General features: G+C 41.5%; 1 protein-coding gene across 1 annotated transcript in view; it reads left to right on the forward strand.

Annotated features, from left to right (window-relative positions):
- sez6b (seizure related 6 homolog b) overlaps positions 1-23,619 on the forward strand; it is a 182,662-nt gene that overhangs the window by 154,899 nt on the left and 4,144 nt on the right. The window contains exons 10-15 of the mRNA XM_076035813.1: positions 5,449-5,645; positions 8,063-8,257; positions 11,689-11,880; positions 16,992-17,186; positions 19,426-19,461; positions 19,853-19,961. Of these exons, the coding sequence (XP_075891928.1) occupies positions 5,449-5,645; positions 8,063-8,257; positions 11,689-11,880; positions 16,992-17,186; positions 19,426-19,461; positions 19,853-19,961 (924 nt within the window). The remainder of the gene's footprint in view (positions 1-5,448; positions 5,646-8,062; positions 8,258-11,688; positions 11,881-16,991; positions 17,187-19,425; positions 19,462-19,852; positions 19,962-23,619) is intronic.

Below are 23,619 nucleotides of genomic sequence, written 5' to 3' on the forward strand. Positions count from 1 at the left end.
AAGAAGTCAAAGCTAGCACAAAGTCTCGTCAGGTCTCTGGGCAGACGGTGTACAGAGATGTATGAGGCCTTTAACAAGGTCCCCGGTTGCTGCGTTTCCGTATCCTGTACTTGTGCAGACGTCACGGTATCTCCCCCTCGATCTGCAGAATGACACGAGGGACGATATCACTGCAGTGTATCGAAAGACATTTATGGATGGCCTTCCATGTATGAAAAGAGACGGGAGTGAAAGGCGTGATTAAAGAAAGTGACTGAAGTAAAATAAATAAAACTGAAAACTCGGACTTATGCCAATGTTCCAGCATAAAACCTTAGTACATTTTGTACACTGTGGCAACGTAGGTGTGGATGTACAAGCACTTGGCAACAGAAGTATGGCTGAGTTTGGGAGTTTGTCAGGCTATGCAAGGGGATTATGATAAAAATGATCGTCAAAACTACCTCACAGCAAATGGCAAGTGACTTCTAGATCCATACAGTGATTCCAAGTAGGTGGACAGCGTTACTAAGTGGCCTAATATCCACTGGCCAGATGTACAGGGTTAGCTATAACCCTGTACATGGCCGTGAGAAGGCCAGGGGAGAGACATCATGTGACAAAACTTTCTTAACTTAGACAAATATTTCAAAACCAAATTTATTCAGCGATCACGATATCATACAAGTTACCTTTGGCCTTACAAGAGTTTCTCAAAGTGGTGGGCATTGACTTCCTGACATTTGTGTGTACAGCAAACAACTGCTTGGGTAACGTTTATTACCTCAACACTTGTTGATGCTACATTCATAAGGGTAGCGTCCTCTTTTGGGAAAAGATTGTACAACAGTATTCAGTGTAATCGTAATTTGGTCAAACTTCGAATGATGTATCTATATGTATAGAACTTCGAATGATGTATCTATATGTATAGAACTTATACATAGATGAGAAACCTAGTGCATCCATAAGACAACTGTCTAATCCCTAATTCCTTGTCTAAATCTGTCTGACTGAATGGGTGTGGTACTGCACTACCATTGCCACAATGTGTGCACACAATTTTGATGACATGGCCTTCTCAAGTGTTACGTGAGGAGCAGAGTTGCGACCCCACAGAAGGTTTGAGGAAAGTCATCAACCAAAGTTTATTTACAAAGTGACAAAACAACAGAGACAAAGAAAAGAAACTAACCCTACTAAATATGCTACAGGCAGGGCGCAGCACTTGCAGGGACTCTTCTTCCAGGCAGGGCGAGCTGAAGAAAAAGAGAGAGGTGAACAACCAAAGGGCGCTGGAAAAAAAACAACGGTGGAATCATTGGGTGATCTAACCCCCCCACTTCCAACCCGGATACTGAGTGCCATAAGCAGGGAGGCAATGGGTACCATTTTTACAGTCTTTGGTATAACCCGGCCGGGGATTGAACCCACAACCTCAGGGCGGACACTCTACCACTAGACCACTGAGCTGGTCTCTACTAGATCGCTGAGCAAGTCTCTGGTTACTCAAATGTGTGACGCTGACAATAAATAAACAAGTTCTGGATTTATCCAGGCTGAAAATAAGAATATTGAACGACAACAAAAAAAAAAAGAGAATTTCTTTTGTTTGTTTTTGTTTTGTTTTTTCCAGTGACGGATGGAAATAAAGAAGGGACTCTAGGGAACTGAAATATTTAGTTCTGCCTACCGGCTACCTAAGCTTTCAAAGCTTGAATAATTTATTGGCAAAGTCAATTGTTAAGTTCTGCACAATGTAAAAACTATTGCCTGTATCCTTGTTATTTTTCACTGTTTTAAATACATTTCACGAAAAACAAACAAAAAAGGAAAGGATGAGAAAAAAAAAATCTCCCCCATAGGAAAAATGTTATATAAGTATAACACACTCAAGTTGTGGGTTATGACACTGATTTCTGTAAACAGCAAGGAGTTCTTAGGTGGATGATAAATGGGAGGCAAAAGTCCCAGTTGCTCTCTTTCTGATTTATCTAATTTACTGACAATTTACAACTCTCATTTTCAATTTGCATACATTTCATCACTTCCCTGATTAAATTACGAGCCTTTGCATCGTTCATATTTTAGTCAATATTTTTTTTTTTTTTCACTGACATGCTCGAGGCCACTTCCTCTTGCATGATAAATGACGCTGACTGACGACTGCAAAGAGAGAAAAGTGATGAGCCGCCACTCTATATCACGACTGTTCTGATCAAATCTGCTTTGAATTAATCCAATCATTTTACAATTTATCACTTCCTTCACATCATTTTCATAATCATATGCATTTTCATTATCTCAGTTTTATAAATTGCATTACTTCCAACTATTACTATGCAGAACAGTTATTAGGAAATCACAAAGCTACAAATCAAGAGTTGGTAATTAAAGGCTAATATCAAAACAGGCTAATTGTTTTTTTTGTCAGATGAATAACTGATAAGTAATTGTACTGGCTGTTAATACTTGTTGGTAAAAAAAAAAAAAAAATGGATGAAATAAATAATTAAATAGTGTCAATAAAACAAAATAAAACTATTTCAACTATTTCATCACTCTGCAATTCATTCCTTCATGGTGATGGAGAGCTAAAAATGAATAGTTGGGGTAATATGTGTTGCCAGCTGCTCCCAATGGCCCAGCGGTGCTGCGTTTTTTTTGTTTTTTTTTCAAATTGAACCAAATCAAATTAGCGTCGGGGAATGGAGGCTGTGATTGATTTTTCTCCGCAGATGCACAGCAGAGCCATGTTTAGCTTAATCACAACAAATTTGATGCCAGCTGACAATATTTCTCACTCCGCGCTGCCCTGAGCAGGTAGAGGCTTTATCCGTCAGCAATCAAATGAACGCGAAACACCTCGAGTTTACGATGGCCTAAGCTTCTCCGCTTTTGTGAGGACCAGCCAGCAGAAACACAGAAGGGCAGAGAGGTCAGGCCACGTCTCGGAAATAGGATTTGACATTTAGTCTAAAGCCGTTCTACCTATTCAAGGATTTATAATGGGGGTTTGGAAAGGTTTTGATCTATTTTCAAGTGCCAGCGCTGCTTTTAAAGTTTGACAGGAGAGAAATATTTTTAGACCAAGTAGAGAGATGACTGTTATTTATGAAGGATGAAAGGAAAAAGTCGTCGCCTGGATATGAGCTCGACTCACAGTGAATCGAAAATGATTCAGCCATTGTTTTCTGTTGTTCTCATCGGTTTCTAAAGACTATTATGATAATACAACTCAGTGCAACTTCTGCTGTTATTCAGGAATAGAAGTGTAGAATATAAGTATATAATTGTATGCGATAGTTGAACATATTTAACAAAAGTCAGGCTGAACTTTTGCAGATACACACGAAATAACGGCTGTTAAGTTTAATAGAAAGGTGTTTCTCCGAATGAACAAGCACTTCCTTTTTAGGTTTTATCCTACGTTGTAATGCTGCTCAAGTCAGGCAGTCTAGCAGAGACACTGAACTCTAGACACAAGTTTATATTGCCTCCTTAAAGAGCACTTTGACAGACATTTCTTTTGGCTTTTTTTTTTTTTCTTACACATTAGCTTACTATAATAACAAAGAACAGTAAATGTCTGTCATTATAGCTGCATTAGCTAATGCTAACACCCACTAGCGGTGGTGGGTGGTGGTTATAGTCGTTATATTTGATTTCTGCAAAAAAAAATTCTTCATGTACCGTAGGCAATTCCCGTGTGTGTGTGTGTGTGTGTGTGTGTGTGTGTGTGTGTGTGTCATCCCAATTAGTAGTTGCTCAAAGTTGTAGAAACATAGGGAAGTACTTTGCAAGAGGTTACGTGCAGGTGTCCAATCAGCTAACGACAAGTTCTATTTAAATTCTTAATGCTATTACATTATTTATTCAGTTCCATAAAAATAGTAACTTCTGTCATGCTAATGAGTAGAATTACTTTTTTCCAAATGACTGCATAGTTGGTATTTTTGTGAAATGGTCCGGACCAAAGGAATTGACTGGACCAAACTGAAGAGGTCCCCGCTGAGTCAAGCACCCACTCATACTTCTACCTCTCTCCAGAAACCTGCACATATTTCTACAGTTTTTAAGTAAAAAAAAAAAAAAAAGAAAACATTCAACACTCTTTCAGCCTTCATCAAGTGTCAATTCCACCCGCAGCCCTTGAACCTTTGATTCGCCAGTATTCCCATAGTGATTAATAGCTCAATCTTGGCCTTGCTAATGACTTTTATCAGGAAGCCGCTGGTGATTAATTAACAACAGCACAGAGCATGTCACGGCCTTATTCTGGCTAAGCCATTCCTTCCATGCTCTAAATCTTGCTACTACAAAGAGATAGCTCGGCCCCAGGTGACATCTTTTAAAATAGCTTTGAGGGTTGTTAAAGCTCCAGCTCTACAGGCCACAGACAAATCAGCGGCAGACACTCTGCCCTTTGACAGTGAAGTGTGACTGCGGTTATTCAGCTTGACACGAGATCATTCATCATAAAGTGGGGAAACATTGACAGTCAACCATGGGATTTTGTTTAACATCAGGCCGCGAATTTGCAGATGTTCAGAATGCTGACGACGTAATATGAGTCTGTAAACGTGTGTTGTTATTCTGTTTTTAGCTGGATGTCCCTTTTGACTGCTGGCAAACTGGAATGTTAAAGGTCCTTTAAAAAGTTGAGACCTTTGAAAAATTCGGAAAGTATTATTGCCCGGTAATGTTTTTTTTTTTTGCACATATTAATTTGTCGACTTGATCAATCTTAAACTCATGCTGACTGCAGTAGTAGTAAAACATGTGTACCTGGTCACTCTTTGTCTCAGTTATTTTACACATGCTGGGGTTTTTTTATTCATATATTTGTCATTTTAAAGCCAAAGCATAAACAGCACTCTGTTTGTAAATCGAATAAGTTATTGTTCATCTTCGTTTAAGGCGTGCTAAATTACACAGTGAGGTAGTGCTGATGAGACGTGTGAGCTCTGAGGAGGAGTCCCTCCTCAGAAAGTCACTTTATTAACCTGACCGTGATCTCCTCAGGAAAAGAATAAAGGAGTTTTGCCCCTTATGAATGATGCAAATCGCCTCCCTCAGGAATTAGTTGCCTCGGTTTGACCTGCCGTCCTTCTGGTCCTTCATGTACAATTACTGTCATTTTAAAAATGCAGGAGGCAGTGCGAGGTGTACCATTAAGGATTTTTACTGTCCTGTCATGAGCCAAGGCATTATGCATGCATGCACAAGTGAATGTGGAGGTGGTGCTTGACCTGATGCCGGTGACCTCTTCATTTACTGCAAGGCACTTTAAAAATGAGAACTGAGAGCGAGCAGAAGAAGTGCATTTTTATTCAGCTGATTTAAAAAAAACAAAACAAAAGAGAGAAAAAAAAACTCAAATATCCCCAAGTAAAGCTAACGCTGGATGGGAAAGAAAGGGGGAAAAACAATACATTTATGATCATTTCCTTCTTGTCTGGCTGTCAGGTTGAACATTGGGAAGAATGACCTCGTCACCTTTTATGATGGAGATGACCTCACAGCCAAAGTTCTGGGCCAGTACGGAGGGTCGAAGTCGCGGTTTAAGCTCTACACGTCCACTGCAGATGTCACCATACAGTTCCAGTCTGACCCAGCCACCAACATTTATGGCTATGGCAACGGATTCGTGGTCCACTTTTTTGGTAAGTCGTGAGCAGCTGCTGAGAGCTCTGTAAAGTTTGTCCCAAAAAATAGATGATTTGTGTGTTCTCCAGCTGCTGCTTTGGACTGTGTCAGTGCAAAGGAGATGGATGGATGGATGGATGGATGGATGGATGGATGGATTGATGGTTGGATGGATGGATGGATGGATGGATGGTTGGATGGATAGGAGAAAAATGGAGAAGACCGAAGGTTTCAGAGTGAAGCGCTGAAGGCAAACATAGAAAAGTGAAATGAAAAAGGCAGAGGGAATTTGTTTTTGCTGATGTGAAAACCTGAAAGCCATAATATGCCTCGCCTCTTCACGTTGGCTTTCCATCAGCGCAGAAGCCCTCCCAGCAGCATGCGCGCTATATCTGATAAGACTTGATGAATTCCCGAGGGGAGGGTTGGGCTACAGAATACAGATTCATCCAAAAAAAAAGAGGAAATGAAGGGATGAGAAAGCTTCCATTACCTTCTCTTCATGAATTTCAATGGTTGGAATATAAACACAAGAGAGTGAGGTGGCAGGTGCCAGGAAATGTTGCTTGTCTAGCGGCCGAGCGCAATTACTGTGGTGTGTTTTCAAAATTAAACTTCTAAGCAGAGGGCCTGAACCGGTGGTGCCATGTTTGAGAATGAGCAGAGCGCTGCCAATGGCTCTGGCAGGTTACCGGCTCTCAGAAGAGCTTACTTGTGTTGTTAAAAAAAAAAAAAAAAAGTTTTTTTCCCATTATGGCAAACCTAAAACTAAAAAAAAAACATAAATAAAGCTTTGATTGTGTTAAAAAATGAAAAAATAAAAATAAAAATGCCTCTTTAGGAGATGAAGATAATGAAGAAAAGGAAGAAGAAGAAGAAGAAGAAGAAGAAGAAGCCTTTATTAATCCTCCATTGGGGAAATTTGCGTAATTACAGCAACAACACAGTGGAAATGAAGGGGTAACACTTTATAGTAATGGTCGTTTCATTATAAAGTGTTACCAAAAATAAAATCCTTACATTATATTGACAGTTGTATGTATGTATGCATGTACATATAATAGATTTTCCAAATTACAATTTATTGTAATTACTATTTATTATAATTAGGAAAATCTGCGCAATATACGTAATTTCACATAGATTATTACGATCTTAAAAAATATATATTTTTGCAATCAAAACACCAAAACGAAAAAAACAAAAAAGGAGAACTGTCTGTAAATATGAGAGGATATCCACATATTATCAGAAATCATTTCTGAAAGCTTAATTCTGTCTTGGTTTGCAGATTCCATTTGGAAAATAGAAACTCCCAGGAAATCGATCAATTTCTCCCCATGGTTGATGCATCCATCTTACCGTTCCTTCTAAATACCATGCAGTGGCTGCCAGTGGCAGCAAGCTAAACAGGGTAGTCCAGATGTTTGCTTGCCCCCCCAAAAAAAACAGCTTTCCAACACCTCCTGCGGGACTGGAAGGTTTCGTAGGTCAGATGAGATCTATAATCCCTCCAGTGGGTTTCAGGGTCTACGCCAGGATCGTCTCCATGTTGGATGTGCAGGGTAACATGTGAAAAAGAGCTGCCAGGAGGCATTCTGATCAGATGGGCCCGGCCACCTTAAAACGAGCTGTTTTTAATTCGAAGCACAGTTTTTCCAGTTTTCAACAAAGGCTTCCAATTTTTGAAAAAAAAAAAAAAAAACGTGCGGTTCAAATTCTGCCGCAAGAGGGCGAGAGGTGCGGAGTCAAACATACTTGAAGCACAAAGTCATCGCTGGCAGTTTCAATGTCTTTCTTTTTCAAAGATTTCTATCCGCAATCTCCGACGGTCAAACGTCAAAAACGAAAAGGCGTGTTGGATAATTTCAAAAGTCAGCCTTTGAGTGAGAAAAGTACAGTAAATATTGAGCTTCTATTGCAATACAACTATAATAAGAGTTATTGTGACTGTCTTCTCAAATGTCTTTGCACAATCTGTTCTTGTCTAAGCAACTATATTTGTCACAAGCAAAGAAGACATAACCACATCTCTGTCTCACAGATGGGATGCACCGTCGAGGCCTTGTTCTGTCATTTTTGTTCAGCGCACAAGTTGCCATTCCAAATAGGGGAAGGCTGCTGTTGTTGCTGATGATAATTACCCCTAAAAGTTTTCCATATTTGTCTTAAAATGGAGAAAGGCCAAACGGCTTTCGAGGGATCACCCCCAGGGCTTCATGAATATGGACAATAACATGCTGGAGGGGGGGAATTAAGGTGGCATCTGTTCGAATTTACTGTTACTGGCAAACGGGGGCAAGGTGGTGTGGGGGGGTGGGGGTCATTAGCATGTTTTAGCACCACAACAAGCCGCCGCCCTTTATTTTGCTAATCTCAGCTCTCGCTTTCCCTCCCTCTTTAATGTCTCGCCTGCTCGCACGCCCCCCTGAAGAGGTAGCACGCAACGACACCTGCCCCGAGCTCCCAGAGATCACCAACGGCTGGAAGAGTACATCTCACCCCGAGCTAGTTCAAGGCACTGTGGTGACCTACCAGTGTTACCCAGGTTACCAGGTGGTGGGCGCCGAGCTGCTCATGTGCCAGTGGGACCTCACTTGGAGTGGAGACATACCGAGCTGTGAGAGAGGTGAGTGGCAATCACGGGCGATTTCTCCAAGACTGCAAAGAAAGCTCAGCTATGTGAACTAGAAAAATAGAAGAAGAAAAAAAAAGTCAAATAAGTACTGTTGTATTTAAATGTCATTGTCTATAAATGCAGTCAAATGTGTTCAATTTCTGAGAAGAGAAACTTCTTGTGTTTCCGTAACGTCTCTCTCCATTAAAGGTCAAGTGTGTAAAATTTGGCTGTATTGATGACAAATTTACACACAGCCCATAAATACAATCATAAATGTGTATACATACCGTACAATAAAAGTCATTTGACTTTCCTGCCTGTAGAACGGTTCTTATATGTATATAAGTATATACATCGGTCAAGGGTCTTGCTCCCAGTTCGATTCTATCTTGTACTACCCTAATTCCAAGGAAGCCTGGTGGTGTGGACAACCCAGCCCACCTGACACCACGTTTTGTATTTAGGGTAAACGCTCGCATCCTCAAATACACCAACAAAGGGGAAGGAGGACGAGGTATCCAGGTTTGTGCTTGCAGGCCTCCGTAGTTCACTGTCAATTCAGGAGAGGGCTGCAGAGCGCTGCAATCTCAAATGTGACCACTTTACATCGCTGTTTCTTAGTAAGAATCTCCAAATGTTACACACTTAATCTTTAAAGCACATTAAAGTTGAACGGTGCAGCGTTCAATTGTTTTTTTTCACTGCAGTGGAACTTTGAACACCGGACGCTCAGCTTTATGGGAGTCCACATGGGGGAGGGCGTGAACCGGGCCGCTGGGATTCCGCGTTATGATTGGATAATCTGAATCCCCTTCTGAATTAGCAGTTCACTGGAAATACATACACAGACAGCGGAGCAGTTTGGAATGCAGTCCTGCTCTGGATTTAGTCAGAGAATGACGTCTGCTCGTTTAGTTGTACTTCCTTTTCGGTTTCAAGGAACACGCTGGAAATAAGACACGACCATCGCCCTCGTGCTTCAGTCGTCACACTTGTTTATTATATTTTGCATTTAATATCGTTGTGTTAGCTCGTCTGTTCATTGGCCGGATTGGCAACAGGGAAGCTAGCAAGCTGGACGTGACAACAGACAATAGACCTACAAATAAACATAAATAAATGGACAAACTGTATGTTGAGGCCGAAAATAAGCTTCCCTTCTTTGAAACACCAGTAGCCGCCGCTGGTGCTAATTGATTGCTGCTACCCCCCTTTTGAGCTCTGAGCAGAAATGACAGTACGAAAGAAAAAAAAAAGAAAAAAAACCCTGACACAATTTGAACCTCAAAGTTAATGTCAAAAGTTTTGTCTGACCCTGATCTTTTTTGTTCGTAAGGGGCATAAGAAAAAAAAAAATCTAATCGAGAAACGAGCATGGCCTCATTAGCATTGCCTCTCCACTGATGAACCACTGGAGCCTATCCCACTCTGTTCTTGTGAAGTTGTTCCAGTGCCAATCCAAAAGGTTTGAACAACAAATCCTCAGCAGTTACCTTGTCAACTCCATCTGTTACCTTCATTATGCTGCAATCCTCAAGGCTGTGAGACGTTTGCTGGTAACTCCTTATTTCTGCCTTTCATTACAGATAAAACAGCTGTTTGACCGAGAGACAAAACATTTGTGTGCTTTGCGGGTTTTAAATACAGCAGTGACACTTTGGCAAGGCGATGCATGCCAAATAAAACTATTTACCACCTTTGAGGTTGCCGCGGCTTCTCATCAATCAATCAATTAACATAAATTTGATTTCAGCTTCTTCTTGAATTTTAACTTGAAAATGACTGAATGTAATAACAATGATCCAGAGACATAACGCAAGCCATGATACTTTTGATTTTCTTTTCCTGACACATCTGTTTTTCTTTAAATTATTTTAAAGCTCATTGGTTGATTGAATTTTATTATCACATTACCTCAAGTGGAGTTAGATTAAGGTCAGACAGCTTCTCCCTGCTAGCTGGTGCTAGCTGGTGCTAGCAGGGAAGATGACTACGACCTCTCAGCGCAGTGATGTCAGCGGAAAGTCAGGCACTACAAAAGTAATCAGGCCGACTTGTGCCATAGTCAATCAAGTAAAATCCAAACATCTCATTTTAGCACAGTCAGACAGGAAAAGCCAGCACATCTAGAAACACGCAACTTGTTCTAGGTGTGAAGTTGACGTGCCTGTAAATGCAAAAGCACGTCCATCTTGAGGAGCTGATAAAGTCCATTTTTCATAACAGGACCCCTTTAAGGTCAAAGCAATTTATAAATATTTCTCCGAATCATTTGAAGTGACGCTGAAGCCCTAACAGCAAATTATAATTGTACTGCAGGTATTTCGGGAAGTAAGAGGCAGGAGAATCAATAATAGGTGGTTGTAAAGTGTGGTTTTGGTTCGTCTCGGTCTTGATTATTCCATTACACCAAGGCAGTCACACACACAAACACAGAAAGAGAGAGAGGGAGAGAGAAACAAGCAGGAGCGATTTCTTGCTGCCAGCAACCAGTCCAACTGGCAGCAGATGGGGACCTTGGCTGCAGCATGGCCGACTTCCTCTCAGCATTTCTGGCCTGGCCAACCCCAGTCCAGCTGGTCCACATACTGACTGGGACTCATTTCTTAATCCTGTCTCAGTGGTCTCATGTAATCCCATTTGGTGCACATCCAAATCTCCGTGTATTATGGAAATGTTTGTTCCAAACGATTTGATAATGTCTATCATGATGCGTTTTGTTCGTGAATGATTCACTGCCATTATTTGTTTGTACAGCTTTATAGCCAATCACTACTACTGCGTTCGTCTGCATGAAAGGGAGAATTTTTCACAGGAAGATTTGAAAATAAATGGTTCAGTCGATTGACTTCATTAAATATGCGCGTAGACCTTGCAAGAGCTATCAGAGATATGGTCTTGACTGTTGTGAAGTATTTTTGTTAGTTGTTGTTTTTTTGAACCTACAACCTTGGAGTCCCTGGAGCGTTTCCCTAAAGACGGGATATAAAATATTATAATGAGATTGTTTAAAAATTGTTTAATGTGAGCATTTTCAGTTTTGGTCCAGCATGTTTGTATGAAACAAGCAGGAACTGATAACAATAAAACAATCCACAGGTTGACGAGTCCAGTATTGTCGTAGTGAAGAGGTGACGCATTTATTCTGTTGCTCAACATATTCCCTCTTAGCCGCTCTAACTGGTTTGTGTATTGACTATATTGTCCATTACCTGGTCATTTTTTTAGCTTGAAGTGTCTCGTTCAAACAGGCTAAAATGGGGAGTGTTTCACCTGTGATCATTTTCCCTCACTTTAATGTGCACTTCACCCCATGAGGTGCACACTCCCACAGTCTCACTCATGTGTGTGTGACAGAGGGAATGTTCGTGAATGTTCAAATGTACTTCGCCATTGATGCTGCCTCGAATATGTGTGTTGCTTTTCTCTTGTCTGCACAGTGGTGTCCTGCACGGACCCAGGGAAGGTTGAGCACAGTCGGCGGGTGCTGTCCGGTCCCCACTTAACCGCAGGATCAACCATCCAGTACGTCTGCGACAAGGGCTTCGTTCTGTCAGGGAACAGCCTGCTGACGTGCTTCAACCGAGGGTCCTCGGGTCCCAAGTGGAATCAGAAGCTACCCAGATGCCTGCGTACGTATTCATCGGAGCCCCCGTTTCACTCCCACGCACCGTTTCCGTGAAACATATCTGCAAATTCCTGGGGAAGGCTGTATGTGTGAACACAAGCACCCCCCCCCCCACACACACACACACACACACACACACACCCATCCTTTTTTCTTTCTTTTTTTTTCCACCGTTGCCTTCCCAGCCCCCTGGTATCGCGTCTGGGTTGCTGGAAACCGGAGGGGGGGGGAGGGGGGGGTGTAACATAAACACGCAGCGGTGGTGAGAGAAAATTCCGCATAATATCGGCACTCGTTAGGCTGCGTCTCTCATGTTTCCACACAGCTCGTTGCTGTGCAGATGCGCACAATAATAATACTGGTGGAATGCAATATTCATGTATTGGAAAAGATCGATGTGAGGGCCGTAATACTTATAAATAAAATATACTGGCCAGTCACCGATGGTTGTGTTGCAATGCAAAATACGCTCGCTGATATTGCACACGAAAGGGAGAAACACACCTGGGACAAATGAGCATCCGAAAGAACTGTGCCGCAAATTCAGTTCATTAAACAACATTAACTCGATACGAAAAAAAATGAACGCTTAATCGAATGAGTCACTTGAACATCCTTGTGGAGAGGTTCTGCTTCTGAGTGCAATCTTAAAATAAGTAAGTAAGCACAAAAGCGCAGTTGTCATTGACCTGCATTATCAGAAGGTATACTATAGTAAAGCATAGTATAGTGTTTGCCGAGATGTCCAACCATTAGTGTTACTATTTGTGTCCTATTTGTACCTCAATCAAACAAAATCATTCCTTGCATTTATATTTCAGTGCCTATATTGTCATTGTGAGCGCAACAAACAACACAATTGGAACATCAGCTGCTGTATATGGTGTCTGGAAAAACATAGTAAGACATGGAAATGAAAATATGAATGAGCAAACACTAGAAGCATACCATGCTAAAACTTTAATAAAGAGATGAATAAATGTGGTAGACAGTGTTATAATAATGTAATAGCATCATCTGTAACACTTTAGTCGTAGGATGAAGGGGGCGGACTTGTCTGGAATCTGCACATGCCTATTTTCCCTTCTGAACTGTGTGCGGCACGTGGGAACGGGTTCATTCAAGGCATTACACCGAACTGATTTCCCTGCTTTTGTCCAGAGCTCACGCGTGAAAAGGGCTTGAAAGCGCTGCTCAAGGCTCTGCGGCACCATGCACTGCATATGAATCGCGGGGAAAGAAATCTTTCCACTTGGTTTTGACAGACGGCATACTGCGAAGTGCCAGTGCGACTCCAGACTGCTGCGTTTGATGGGTTTTAAACCTCTTTTTTGTAAGAGAAGACGTGCTGACAGTTGTGACCACTTTATGCAGCAGTTTAGCCCATCGTGTGAAGCTGGAGCGGAAGTCCGCAGATGCTAATGTTTACCGTTACAAACAGCTGCTTGGCTAGAAATTATGGGTCCTATGACTAAGAATTGGTTTGGTCCCTCCTCCCATACTAAGTCCCTGAAATCACTCGCTGCTATAGTGCACTATAGTGGAATACTGCATTCTGTCGTGGAATCCAAATTCTGAGGCTGTGTTTGAAATCCTCCACTCATTCCCTACTTTCTACTCCCTATATAAGGAGTTCTATGTAGCTAATTATACATAAAGCATTTCGACGCCACTTTAATAACTGCATCGTCGTCACATTATTGAAAGGTCAGAACGTGGTAATATAAAAATTCTGAATTAAATATATAATCTAATTTACACATACATCAGCATTTCTGTGCCATGTACATATTATACTAAGTGTCTTCCCATATTAAAAAAAAATAATAACCTTTTCTACCAATGCATGATGGGATATATTGCTGGGTTAGTGGCCAATATATCCCAATATGACCAATACACTGATTTTAGTGATGCATTGTGGGATACATTGAGAGGACTTTGTAGTGAGCAGGAAGCGATTTCAGACGCAGTCTGTCAGTATTCACCATATTGTCCACAATTCCACAATGCATCACTTAAAGTAGTGTTCAGTCAATGGTCACTAACCCAGTGATATCGGTAGAAGAGCTGAGCTTTTTTTTTTAAGGGTGTCAAAGTTAACGCGTTAACAATTTTTTTTATCGCGTGATAAACGCACACGGTGCTTTTTGAACCTTTGGCCGAAGAAAAAGACACTGAGCGTAGATGAGCACTAGGAAGGACTAACATGGATAAGGCGTCAATTGTAAATGGAAAGTTCCGCTTCAAAACCCTGCCAGATGGCAGTCTTGACAGGACAAAAGTGATGTGCATTTACTGTAACGAGCGCTTCCATTCGGCGCCCATGTTAATCAATGTAGTAGTTCACACCAGACGTGAACAGGCGCGCGGCTCCCCTCGTGGATCGCGCCATGCATTTAACGTCAGTTCACTGGACGTGGAAGCGCCCACGTTAATCAATGTGGTGGTTCACACCAGACGTGAACAGGCGCGCGGCTCCCCTCGCGGATCGCGCCATGCATTTAACGTCAGTTCACTGGACGTGGAAGCGCCCACGTTAATCAATGTGGTGGTTCACACTATGGAAGGAAGTCGCTTAAAAAAACGAGAAAATCCGGTGAATTTCAAAATAAAAACCGAATGACAAATTCGATCATATTTGTATGTTATATTTGTCAGTACATTGTATCAGAGTGCGAGAGAGATTAAACAAATACACACACACACACAGAGGAAGACTTGATGAAAATACGTCTGTTTGATCCTAGAGATGCCAGTCAGTGATCATTATGAAAGAGGTCTTGAGATGGACACCTGAGTGCGTGTTTCTATCTATTTACACACACACACGCACAATTTTTTTTTTTTTTTACCCTGTACATCTTTTGTTTTGTTAGTAGTACTTCATTGTTCAGTCATTGCTCCAACACGAATAAACATGCTGCATTTGCAGAAAGCAAGTATTTGCCTACTCCCATGTTGATATGATTATTAAAAAAATGGAAAAATATCAGTTTACGGTAGATTTAGAGCAGATAAAAAAAAATATGCGATTAATTTGCGATTAATCCTGAGTTAACTATGGAAAACCATGCGATTAATCGGATAAATTTTTTTAATCGACTGACAGCTCAACTTTTTTTATTCTTATTATTTGGGAAGACGCCATGCTGACAGGATGTTTTTATAATGCTACGTTATCAACGGCATCTAGAGTTGTGCCCGGTTTTTCTTTTTTGGCTGAAGAGTGCACGATACACTTAGCTGCATAGAACTCCCTAGATAAGGAGTAGGAAATGAGTGGGTGATTTCGGATACAGCCATATCGTATTAATAATGGTAGGCCTCATGACCGCTGGGCCCATAGAGAGACAACCAGCGTAAAGATCTTTGACAAACTTAACATTTGAATCAATTGACTGCGGCAACTGTGGAACGGAACGGCCCAAATTATTCACTGTTGTATAGAACTGTGTTAAAAAAATAAAACCTAAAACAACTTAAAACATAGAACTGCAAAGCCGGCAGTTATTTATTGTTTCCAGCGAGGACATCATCAGCTGACCGCCGAACCTTTACCTCCTGCTGCCGCCCTTTCATTTCCTGAAAAGTGCGTGGCTCTGATTGAAGTATAATTTCCTCCTCAAGTAGCCTTGAAGGCATTAACCTCATTTGCATGAATCATCCGCCCCACCTACTTTATAGATGGAGACGTATTGCACGATGCCACTGACAAAGAATTAATTCAGGCGGACAACGGAAATTACTTCTAAGAAGATAAGTCAGGTCATTGCAATGCACAAGATGGATACCAGGCGCTAAAAGATAATTATTATGTCAGGTTGGAAAGAAGAGAAATTCCACTGCCGCAAAAACTTCTCAAGCTCTCAAGCAGCGACTGGTATCACTGACTCGGATTCAAATTCTGAAGTCGTTCTGCACCAGCCTGCTCACAGAGGTTTGGTGTCAGCTCATTTTCTGCCCAGCATTGGAGTTAGTGGCCTGATTATTATAGTCACCATTAAAGTCATCACAGAACTTTGCCGAAACCTTTGCAGCTGTTATAGTAGCCATATATTGCTTTGTTAGCCTGTTGTTCAGTGTTTGATTTATTTTTGTCTGGTCGTCATGGTGACTGTTAGCGTTTGGGTCACATGGGCACAGCCGGGAGATAATATAAAGGGGCACGTCACCTGCACGGAGAGGAAGGAGGGCGAGTTTCCAGGTAGTCGTAACTTTTGTTAGCCGCACTTTTAAACCATTTGGCATTTTGGGTTTTCAGGTTGTCTGTGGTTGCTTAGATTATCCCCGCTGTAGTATGTGAGTGATTGGACACTGATTGGAATTCAACAATCAGTTCAACGTGCTGAAGTGCAATCGGAGTGTCATAATGAGGCAGAAAGGGGATTTAAGTGATTTTGAACGTGGTACGGTTGTTTGACTTTTCACTCACAACCATCTCCATGGTTTGTCGATATTGGGGATCAGAGGGGAATAGTCCGACCTGGTGGAGAATATATAGATTCCGAAGTACAATTCCTGATCTATGCATGTTATTTCCCCATCTTAATGCTCCTTTTTTGACTTTATTCTCATAACCTTTTATTTATTTATTTTATTTTTTTACCAATTTTTGAACTGAAAAAAAAATCTATTTTCTCCTCCTCCTCTCTTTTTATCTTCTTCTTTCCATCTGTTCCGGTGTGTTGGCAGACTCGATGCCAAATAAAAATAGAAAAATAGGCGACATCCACCCACTTGGTGAAAAGATGGATGGTGACAGAGTCCAAAAAGTCCGACAATGAAAATTACTTTCACAGAAACGTTACAGAAACGTGTGTGCGCATATGAGTTTGTGTGTGCTCATGTTAATCAATAAAAGCATATTTATGGTGGCATGTTTTCCACAGTTTAAAAATGTAACGTTTATATTAACTGTTCTGTTTTGTTTTTCTTGGTTTGAAAGGAAACATTTAAAGTTATTCTCAAATGTGATCAGAACAGAAGCAAAAAAAAAAGACAGCAATCAATCAATTTAGATCCACAGTAACTTAACTTCAGTACATAATCTGAAATTGATGACATTTGCATATACTGTTGTCAATTATTTTGTTATTATCTTCCTCATAACAGAAGAGACGTTTGAGCCCTGCAGTCACCCTGGGACCCCCAAGTATGGGAATCCCAGCTCCACCAAGCTCCATTTCCAAGCTGGGGAGACACTCCTCTACTCCTGTATGAGCGGGCATCAGCTGCTGGGTGAGCCTGTTCTCCACTGTGTGCCTGGGCACCCGTCTCAGTGGAATGGGCTGCCACCTGTCTGTAAAGGTGAGGAACTGCAACCTTTTTTAGTTTTTAGCTCCGTTTTTACCTGCAAGCACAATGTGCAGTGGCCCTGCTTTAAATAGATAATTCAATGAATTACAACAACAACAAAAAACTTAAACTTTCAGATCTACTGTTAAGTAATTTAAAGTTAATATAGGTCGAATTTGCTGATTTTTTTTTTCATTACATTTCACAAGAAAGTAAGTATTTTTTAATGAAATCAGCTAAATTGGCAAGTTTTTGAATTCATCCCAATATTGCTTGTGTGGACTTGGTCTTCAAATTCCTCTTTTACTGTTGGCTCTCCACCTAGCTGATGTTCTTCTCTGAGCAAAAGATAAGAAAGCCACAATATTTCAAAGATCAAGCAAACAATTTGTTGGTTGTAGTTTAAATTATTATTAACGTTAAAAAAAATAATAAAATGCACCAATAGCAAGCGTCAATTACGTGGAGGCTTCATGTGGAATCACAGACACTAAGGTTCTCTCTTCTCCCATGAGGATGAACAAGTACACAGATGATAACAGGCAAAGTAAAATAAAGTAAAATCAACTTAACTAAACCTAAATGTAATTCTCTATATTATCAGTGATGTTACACATTTCTTTTTTTGCATGTCATCATTGCATTTAAAAATAAATAAAATGGGGCCTAAAAATTCAATCCTGCAGTAGAGACAAAAAAAATATTTCCCTCCCTCCCTCTCTCTCTCTCTCTCTCGATTTGTTTTTTTTTTTAGTTCTTTTCAACAGTCACATCACGCCTAAATCCTTGTTGTGAGTCGCTGCAGTAATGACGCTGTCAAGTTGAGTGACAATTACGACCATCAACAACATGCGCACTGAAGAGGAAGGGTGCTTCAAAAAGAAAGAAAAAAACAATAAAGCAAGAAAATCACATCAGTGCCAGTGACAACAGAAGAATTTGTTTTCCCTTTCTCCTAAATTAAAGACTTTGTGGACCTGCCACTTTGGAGAAGGTTGTCTCAGTCTGGAGGCTGAAATAACAAAAGGGTGGTCTTCACTCTGAGGCTGCACCCCAATCAAAGCACCTGAGGGATGCAGGGTGCTTCGAGGACACGTTCAAACAGACTGCAGGGAATGATTAAAGGAAGGTTGTGGATAAACTGTATAAGGTTTCTGCGCTCTGCGTGTGCAGTATAGCTAAGTGGCATCTGCTAATGGCATTGGCTTGTTTCTCAGCCACTCTCAATGCAATTGCAGCTTAAACAAATCTTTTGGTTAACAGAAATGTGTGTGTGGTATGGGGTTGGGGATGACACAGACAAAGAGTCCGCTGTTTGGACTTTGCGTGTTCTCATTGTGTCTGGATGGGTTCTCTCCAGGTTCTCTGGCTTCTTCCTACTGTCCAAAAACATGCATGTGAGGTGAATTGGGAACTCTAAATTGGCCATAGGTGTGCACGTGAGTGCGAATGGTTGTCTTTGTTTGTCTCTATCTGGCCCTGCGATAAACTGCCGACTTGTCCAGTGTGTCACCCTGCCTTCGCCCTATGACAGCTGGAATAGGCTCCAGCAGACCCCCATGACCCTGAGCTCAAGAAGAAGTGGCTATTGAAAATGATAATGAAAAAATTAATGAATCTCCATGAAATGAATGAAAATGATTATAATATAATATAATATAATATAATATAATATAATATTTACAGTCAGGAAACAATGTTTATAGGCTGTAAAATTACCTCTGATTTAAAACCTCTCATTCATGCTTTTGATGGGCAATAAACTTGAGGTGGAACAGCTCTTCTCTCCTTAACATTCAAAACGATGCATACAGTGGAGTTATTGTTATAATCTTCATTATATCATCAGTTATCTTTCCAAGCGCGCAGTAGAGATTAGGGTTACGTTGATTGTGCGTTGTCTGCAGTGATGGATGTTCCTTCAGATAAGTATGATAAATGCTTACGCTTCTTTCTTTATTGTATTGACGTTAATGTCAGTCAGAGTTGTGTTGAAGACGGGGGGTCACAATGTGCTGTGGTTTAAAGCACAATACAAAATAAACTGACATTAGCAAGAAATTACACATATTAAAATGATACATTAAATATACATTATACATTGGTTGCTTGGGTTCCAAGCCAACTGCCTTGGGCAGCTTCCATAAGCACATTCATGATTCTAGCAGCGCATACATGTAACTGTAAATACATGGCTCGGTTTCATAATAAATGCAAACTCAAACTTCTTCTGCTCTCCTTTCCACCTTAGCCCGCTCAGCAGACTACGAAGAGCAGCGATTAGATGGTAAGTTATGCCAAGAAGTCTGTTTTTAACCTTGTGCAGCAGTTTTGGTTATAGAACTGGACAACTGAATATTTTTTACATTAAAAAAGAATGTGAAAGGGCCGAACGCTTTTGTCTTACCTTGGCAGGCGCTGTGTAAAGGGAGGTGAATCAGAGTCAGTGTTGCACAGAGTAATAAATGGCCTGCTTGAATGTGACAGACGGACACCTTCCAAGTTTTGTTCTATCTGTCCTTTCCAAACATACATTATGGGCTCCTTACCAGATGGATAAATTCAAAGGACTTAAGAAATGTTCCATCTGTCATGCCTCTTTGGTTTACTTTGTTTTAAATTTGAAATGTGCTCATTTATTTCTTTGTGTCCCCCCCCCCCCTTTGTATCTGTACCAGTGTCTTCGGCAGACCTAAAAACAGAGAGCACCCAAGTGGCATTTGCTGTTCTCATCCCCGTCACGCTCGTCCTCACCCTCATCATTGGGATCTACCTCTACTTCTCAAAGTAGGTCCGACCACATGATGCTTTTAAGAGAACAAAATTTGTGTTCATGTGGCCTCAGAAGGCTCTGTGTTTCAATGTTTTTCCATTTCAAGTATTACACGTGTAAAGCCTGCTGATAGACTCATCACATTCACAGAAACTGCCCAATTAAGTGCAACGGCTGGGCTCCATTGTTGATTTCATTGTTGATGTCATTTATATAAGTACAGATATTTGTGTATAAATGGAAGTAAAAAGGGAGTAAAAGTAAAAAGTCCTCGGAAAAAGAAATTAAGTACAGTAAAGTACAGATACCTGAAAAGTCTACTCAAGTATATGTATTTAGATACTTCCCACCTCTGTTGCAGACTAAAATATTGATATGATGTTTATTGATGATTGATGATTATCAATTAATCACAATTAATTAATTGTGATTAATTAATTTACAAAGGTCATAATTAATTAGATATATTTTTAATCAAGTCTTACCACTATTACTGTATATGTATATATGTATATACTGTACATATGTATGTATGTATGTGCGTGTGTGTGTGTGTGTGTGTCTGTGTTTGTATTTGCCAGCGTCTTTACTTTATTATATCTTCAAGCGCATGAAGCCAAAACCTGAGAAAGCGCTAACTTCTAATCATGCAAGACAGCAGTACAGCAGAAATCTCAGTTTCTGAAATCTCGCACACGTATCACACCGAGCTCCGACGGAGAGCTCTCTCAGTCAGTCTGTATTCCACAACCCCTCGGCTCACAGCTGTGACAAAGCCCAGGAGCGACGGCTGAAGCTGATTTAAAAGATGAAGTGCGCAAACAAGATGCAAGAGCAAGACTCACTGCTGCTGAAGAAGGTGCGAGAGTGTATTTTGCAGAAAGCAGCAGTAAACAGACCTGGGCAAGGTCAACAACAGCTTCGAGAAGCACTGCAGCATATTGCTGCTCGCTGTAAGGTCAAACACGTCAGATGGCGTGCCCTTGCACCGATGGGCGGTGTCAGGGCCCGTTTACACAGAGACAGATTTTTTTGATTGGTTTTTGATATTTTTACACAAAGCTATATTAAAAAAAATTCCGTTTACACGGATACGCTGGAAACAACTGAAAACGATGTAGTACCAATGCCCGGCCTGGTGTGGCGCTACAAGTTTACTCCCTGAAGGCGGAAGAAGAAGAACACCTGAAGCACGGCATGCGTTACAGAAGGAAAGATCGCTCGTGAAAAGATGGTGTGGATAAACAACAGAGTTTAACTTTTGCTTCGAGTTACTTTAGAACACAAAGCCTTAAAAGGTACATGTTAACCCTTTAAGCACCAGAATTTTCTCAAGAAAATATTAAATGTTGATATCCAGATTTCAAATGGCTGTGACTTGAAATTGGTTTGAAATAAAGCCATACTGTAATTGAGAAAAATCTTCAGTACGACCCAAACTTTGAGAAAGGAGTAAATTTCTGTTTGTTTGTTAGTTTGTTTTTGTATTATGTCAGATGTCAGGGATCTGTATGTCAGTCTCCACATCCCTGCTGCCTCCACCGGCACTGGCTGGGCGTTTCCTCCCTCAGCTTCTACCACGCTGATCCCGCGTCCTCCGTCCCCATTAGTGGTGTTTTGAGCACTCCTGCTTCCCCCACCATGTCCCCTCATCCTCATTCGCCGATTACTCCCAACTTGGCCACGCTGAGGTGAAGCATGTGCTGCTTGGTGACTGTCGTGGCGAATCGACTCGCTGCCGCTGCTTAAAGACGCACCGGCAGACTTGCTCTCACTGGACGACTGAACATCAGAAAGCAAATATTCCTCTTCGTTATCTGACTCAGCCATTACTTGACGAAGTACTTCGTCAAAAAACAAAGGCTCAACAAGGCTTTCTCTCTATTTATACTCCAAAAGCTGAATACAAACACCCCCACAAATACTGCTGAGATTGAAGCCACAGATGTCTGCCATCTCCTGGTGTGAAGTGGAAACTACTTTCAGCACCATATTTGCCGCTATGGCCTGTTAAATTCAGCAATGACGCTTGTCGCAATTTTGCAACCATGGCGCCTAAAGGGTTAAGACTGACTGGGAGTTATGCCAGTAAAAGTTCGCTAACATTTTTGTCTTTTAGGTTTCCTGCCTCCAAATCCCAGTCCGCTGACCCAAAAGAAAATGAATGAAAAGTAAAACAGGATTTTTGCAAATCGCTTTCGTTGTGTTTATTTTCACTTTGCACATAATCCACAATCCATCCACGAGCGCTGTGTGTTATTGTTCACTATTGTTTTTGCGGTTTGTTGTAGTGGAGGTTAATGGGAAGTCTGCAGACTGATCATTAGTAGCAGTAAGTCCTTTGGCCGACGTGATTGTTGTTGTTATGAGTGGTCGTCTGTACTTAACATTTGTTCAGGTTGCAAGGCGGTGGAGGGGTTTAGGACGAGAGACTGCACTGGCAGGGACAGGTTCAGGGGAAGGGTCTGCATTGGCTGGGTCAGATTGAGACACGACAGGGACTTCGGCCAAGTCATCAGAAAGAGTATCACTTCCTGCCGCCGCGGATAGATCCTCACCCATGTCACTCTCACCAGCAGCGTCCTGAATCTCAGTATTCAGGAGCCAGTCCATAGTTTGGGCATTGCGATCCATATCAGCAACTGCTACTGACCCCTGGCCACTTCCATCAGCTGAAACACCCAGATCAGATCCAATAAGGGAGCTCGGCGTTTCATCCTCACTTAAGTTAAGGAAGTCGACTGGGAGGTCCTGTACACATTGATATAATGCCCCACTGATACAATGTCATGAGGAACCGTTTCCCATCTGTCAGAGAGCTTCCTCCTGCCTTTTTCACCACGAATGGCGGACGAAAGACTTGATCTCCAACAGCCAACGAAGATCTTTTAACCCGATGGTTGTAGTGCTGGCTGTGACGTGCTTGCTCCAGGCAGCTGTGTTTTCGAGTAATCTCAGCAGCTGCACTCAAGTCTTGTCTCAAGCGGGTAAAAAACTTGTTACGGCTGACCACCTTGCCATCCTGGTGGACATGCTGGAACATGATGTCAATGGGGAGACGCAGGACTCAGGAAGAACGGGGCAAAGCCAGTGGTCTCGTGCACTGTACAATTGTAGCAGAAGGTCAACGTCTGTAGCATCTGCCGCCATCTGGCCTTAGCTGTAGGAAGCAAAATTCTCAACATGTTCCCCAGCGTCCTGTTGAAGCCCTCTGCAATACCATTACCTAATTGGTGGTATGGGGTGGTATGCGACTTGTGAGTGCCTGTCATATCCAAAAGTTCCTTCATGAGCCTACTTCCGAAGTTTGCACCCTGGTCTGTGTGTATTCTCTGAGGAAAGCCATAAATACAGAAGAAGTCATCCCACAAACGGCGGACAATCTGTTTGTTTCGCGGACTGATTCCGACAGGGAAAGGCATGCGAAATTGCCAAATTGGAGAAATGTCTTCTTGTCACTCAATTCTGCAGACCAGAAATAATTACACACCAATTCCATAGGTGCACATGTCTGAATGTTCTCAAGGGGCACACAAGCCGAAGGTTCAGTTGTTTTGCCAATGACATACCTCTCACATCGCCATACATGATTGGCTGTGTCACTTTCCTTTCCGGTCCAGAAGAACCGTTCCCGAGTAAGACAGAGGAGAACTTGATGCTTGAGGCTATTTG

This window comes from Nelusetta ayraudi, unplaced genomic scaffold (genome assembly GCF_046127955.1).
Source record: "Nelusetta ayraudi isolate G7.1 ecotype Tasmania unplaced genomic scaffold, CSIRO-AGI_Nayr_v1 ptg000048l, whole genome shotgun sequence".
NCBI lineage: Eukaryota > Metazoa > Chordata > Actinopteri > Tetraodontiformes > Monacanthidae > Nelusetta > Nelusetta ayraudi.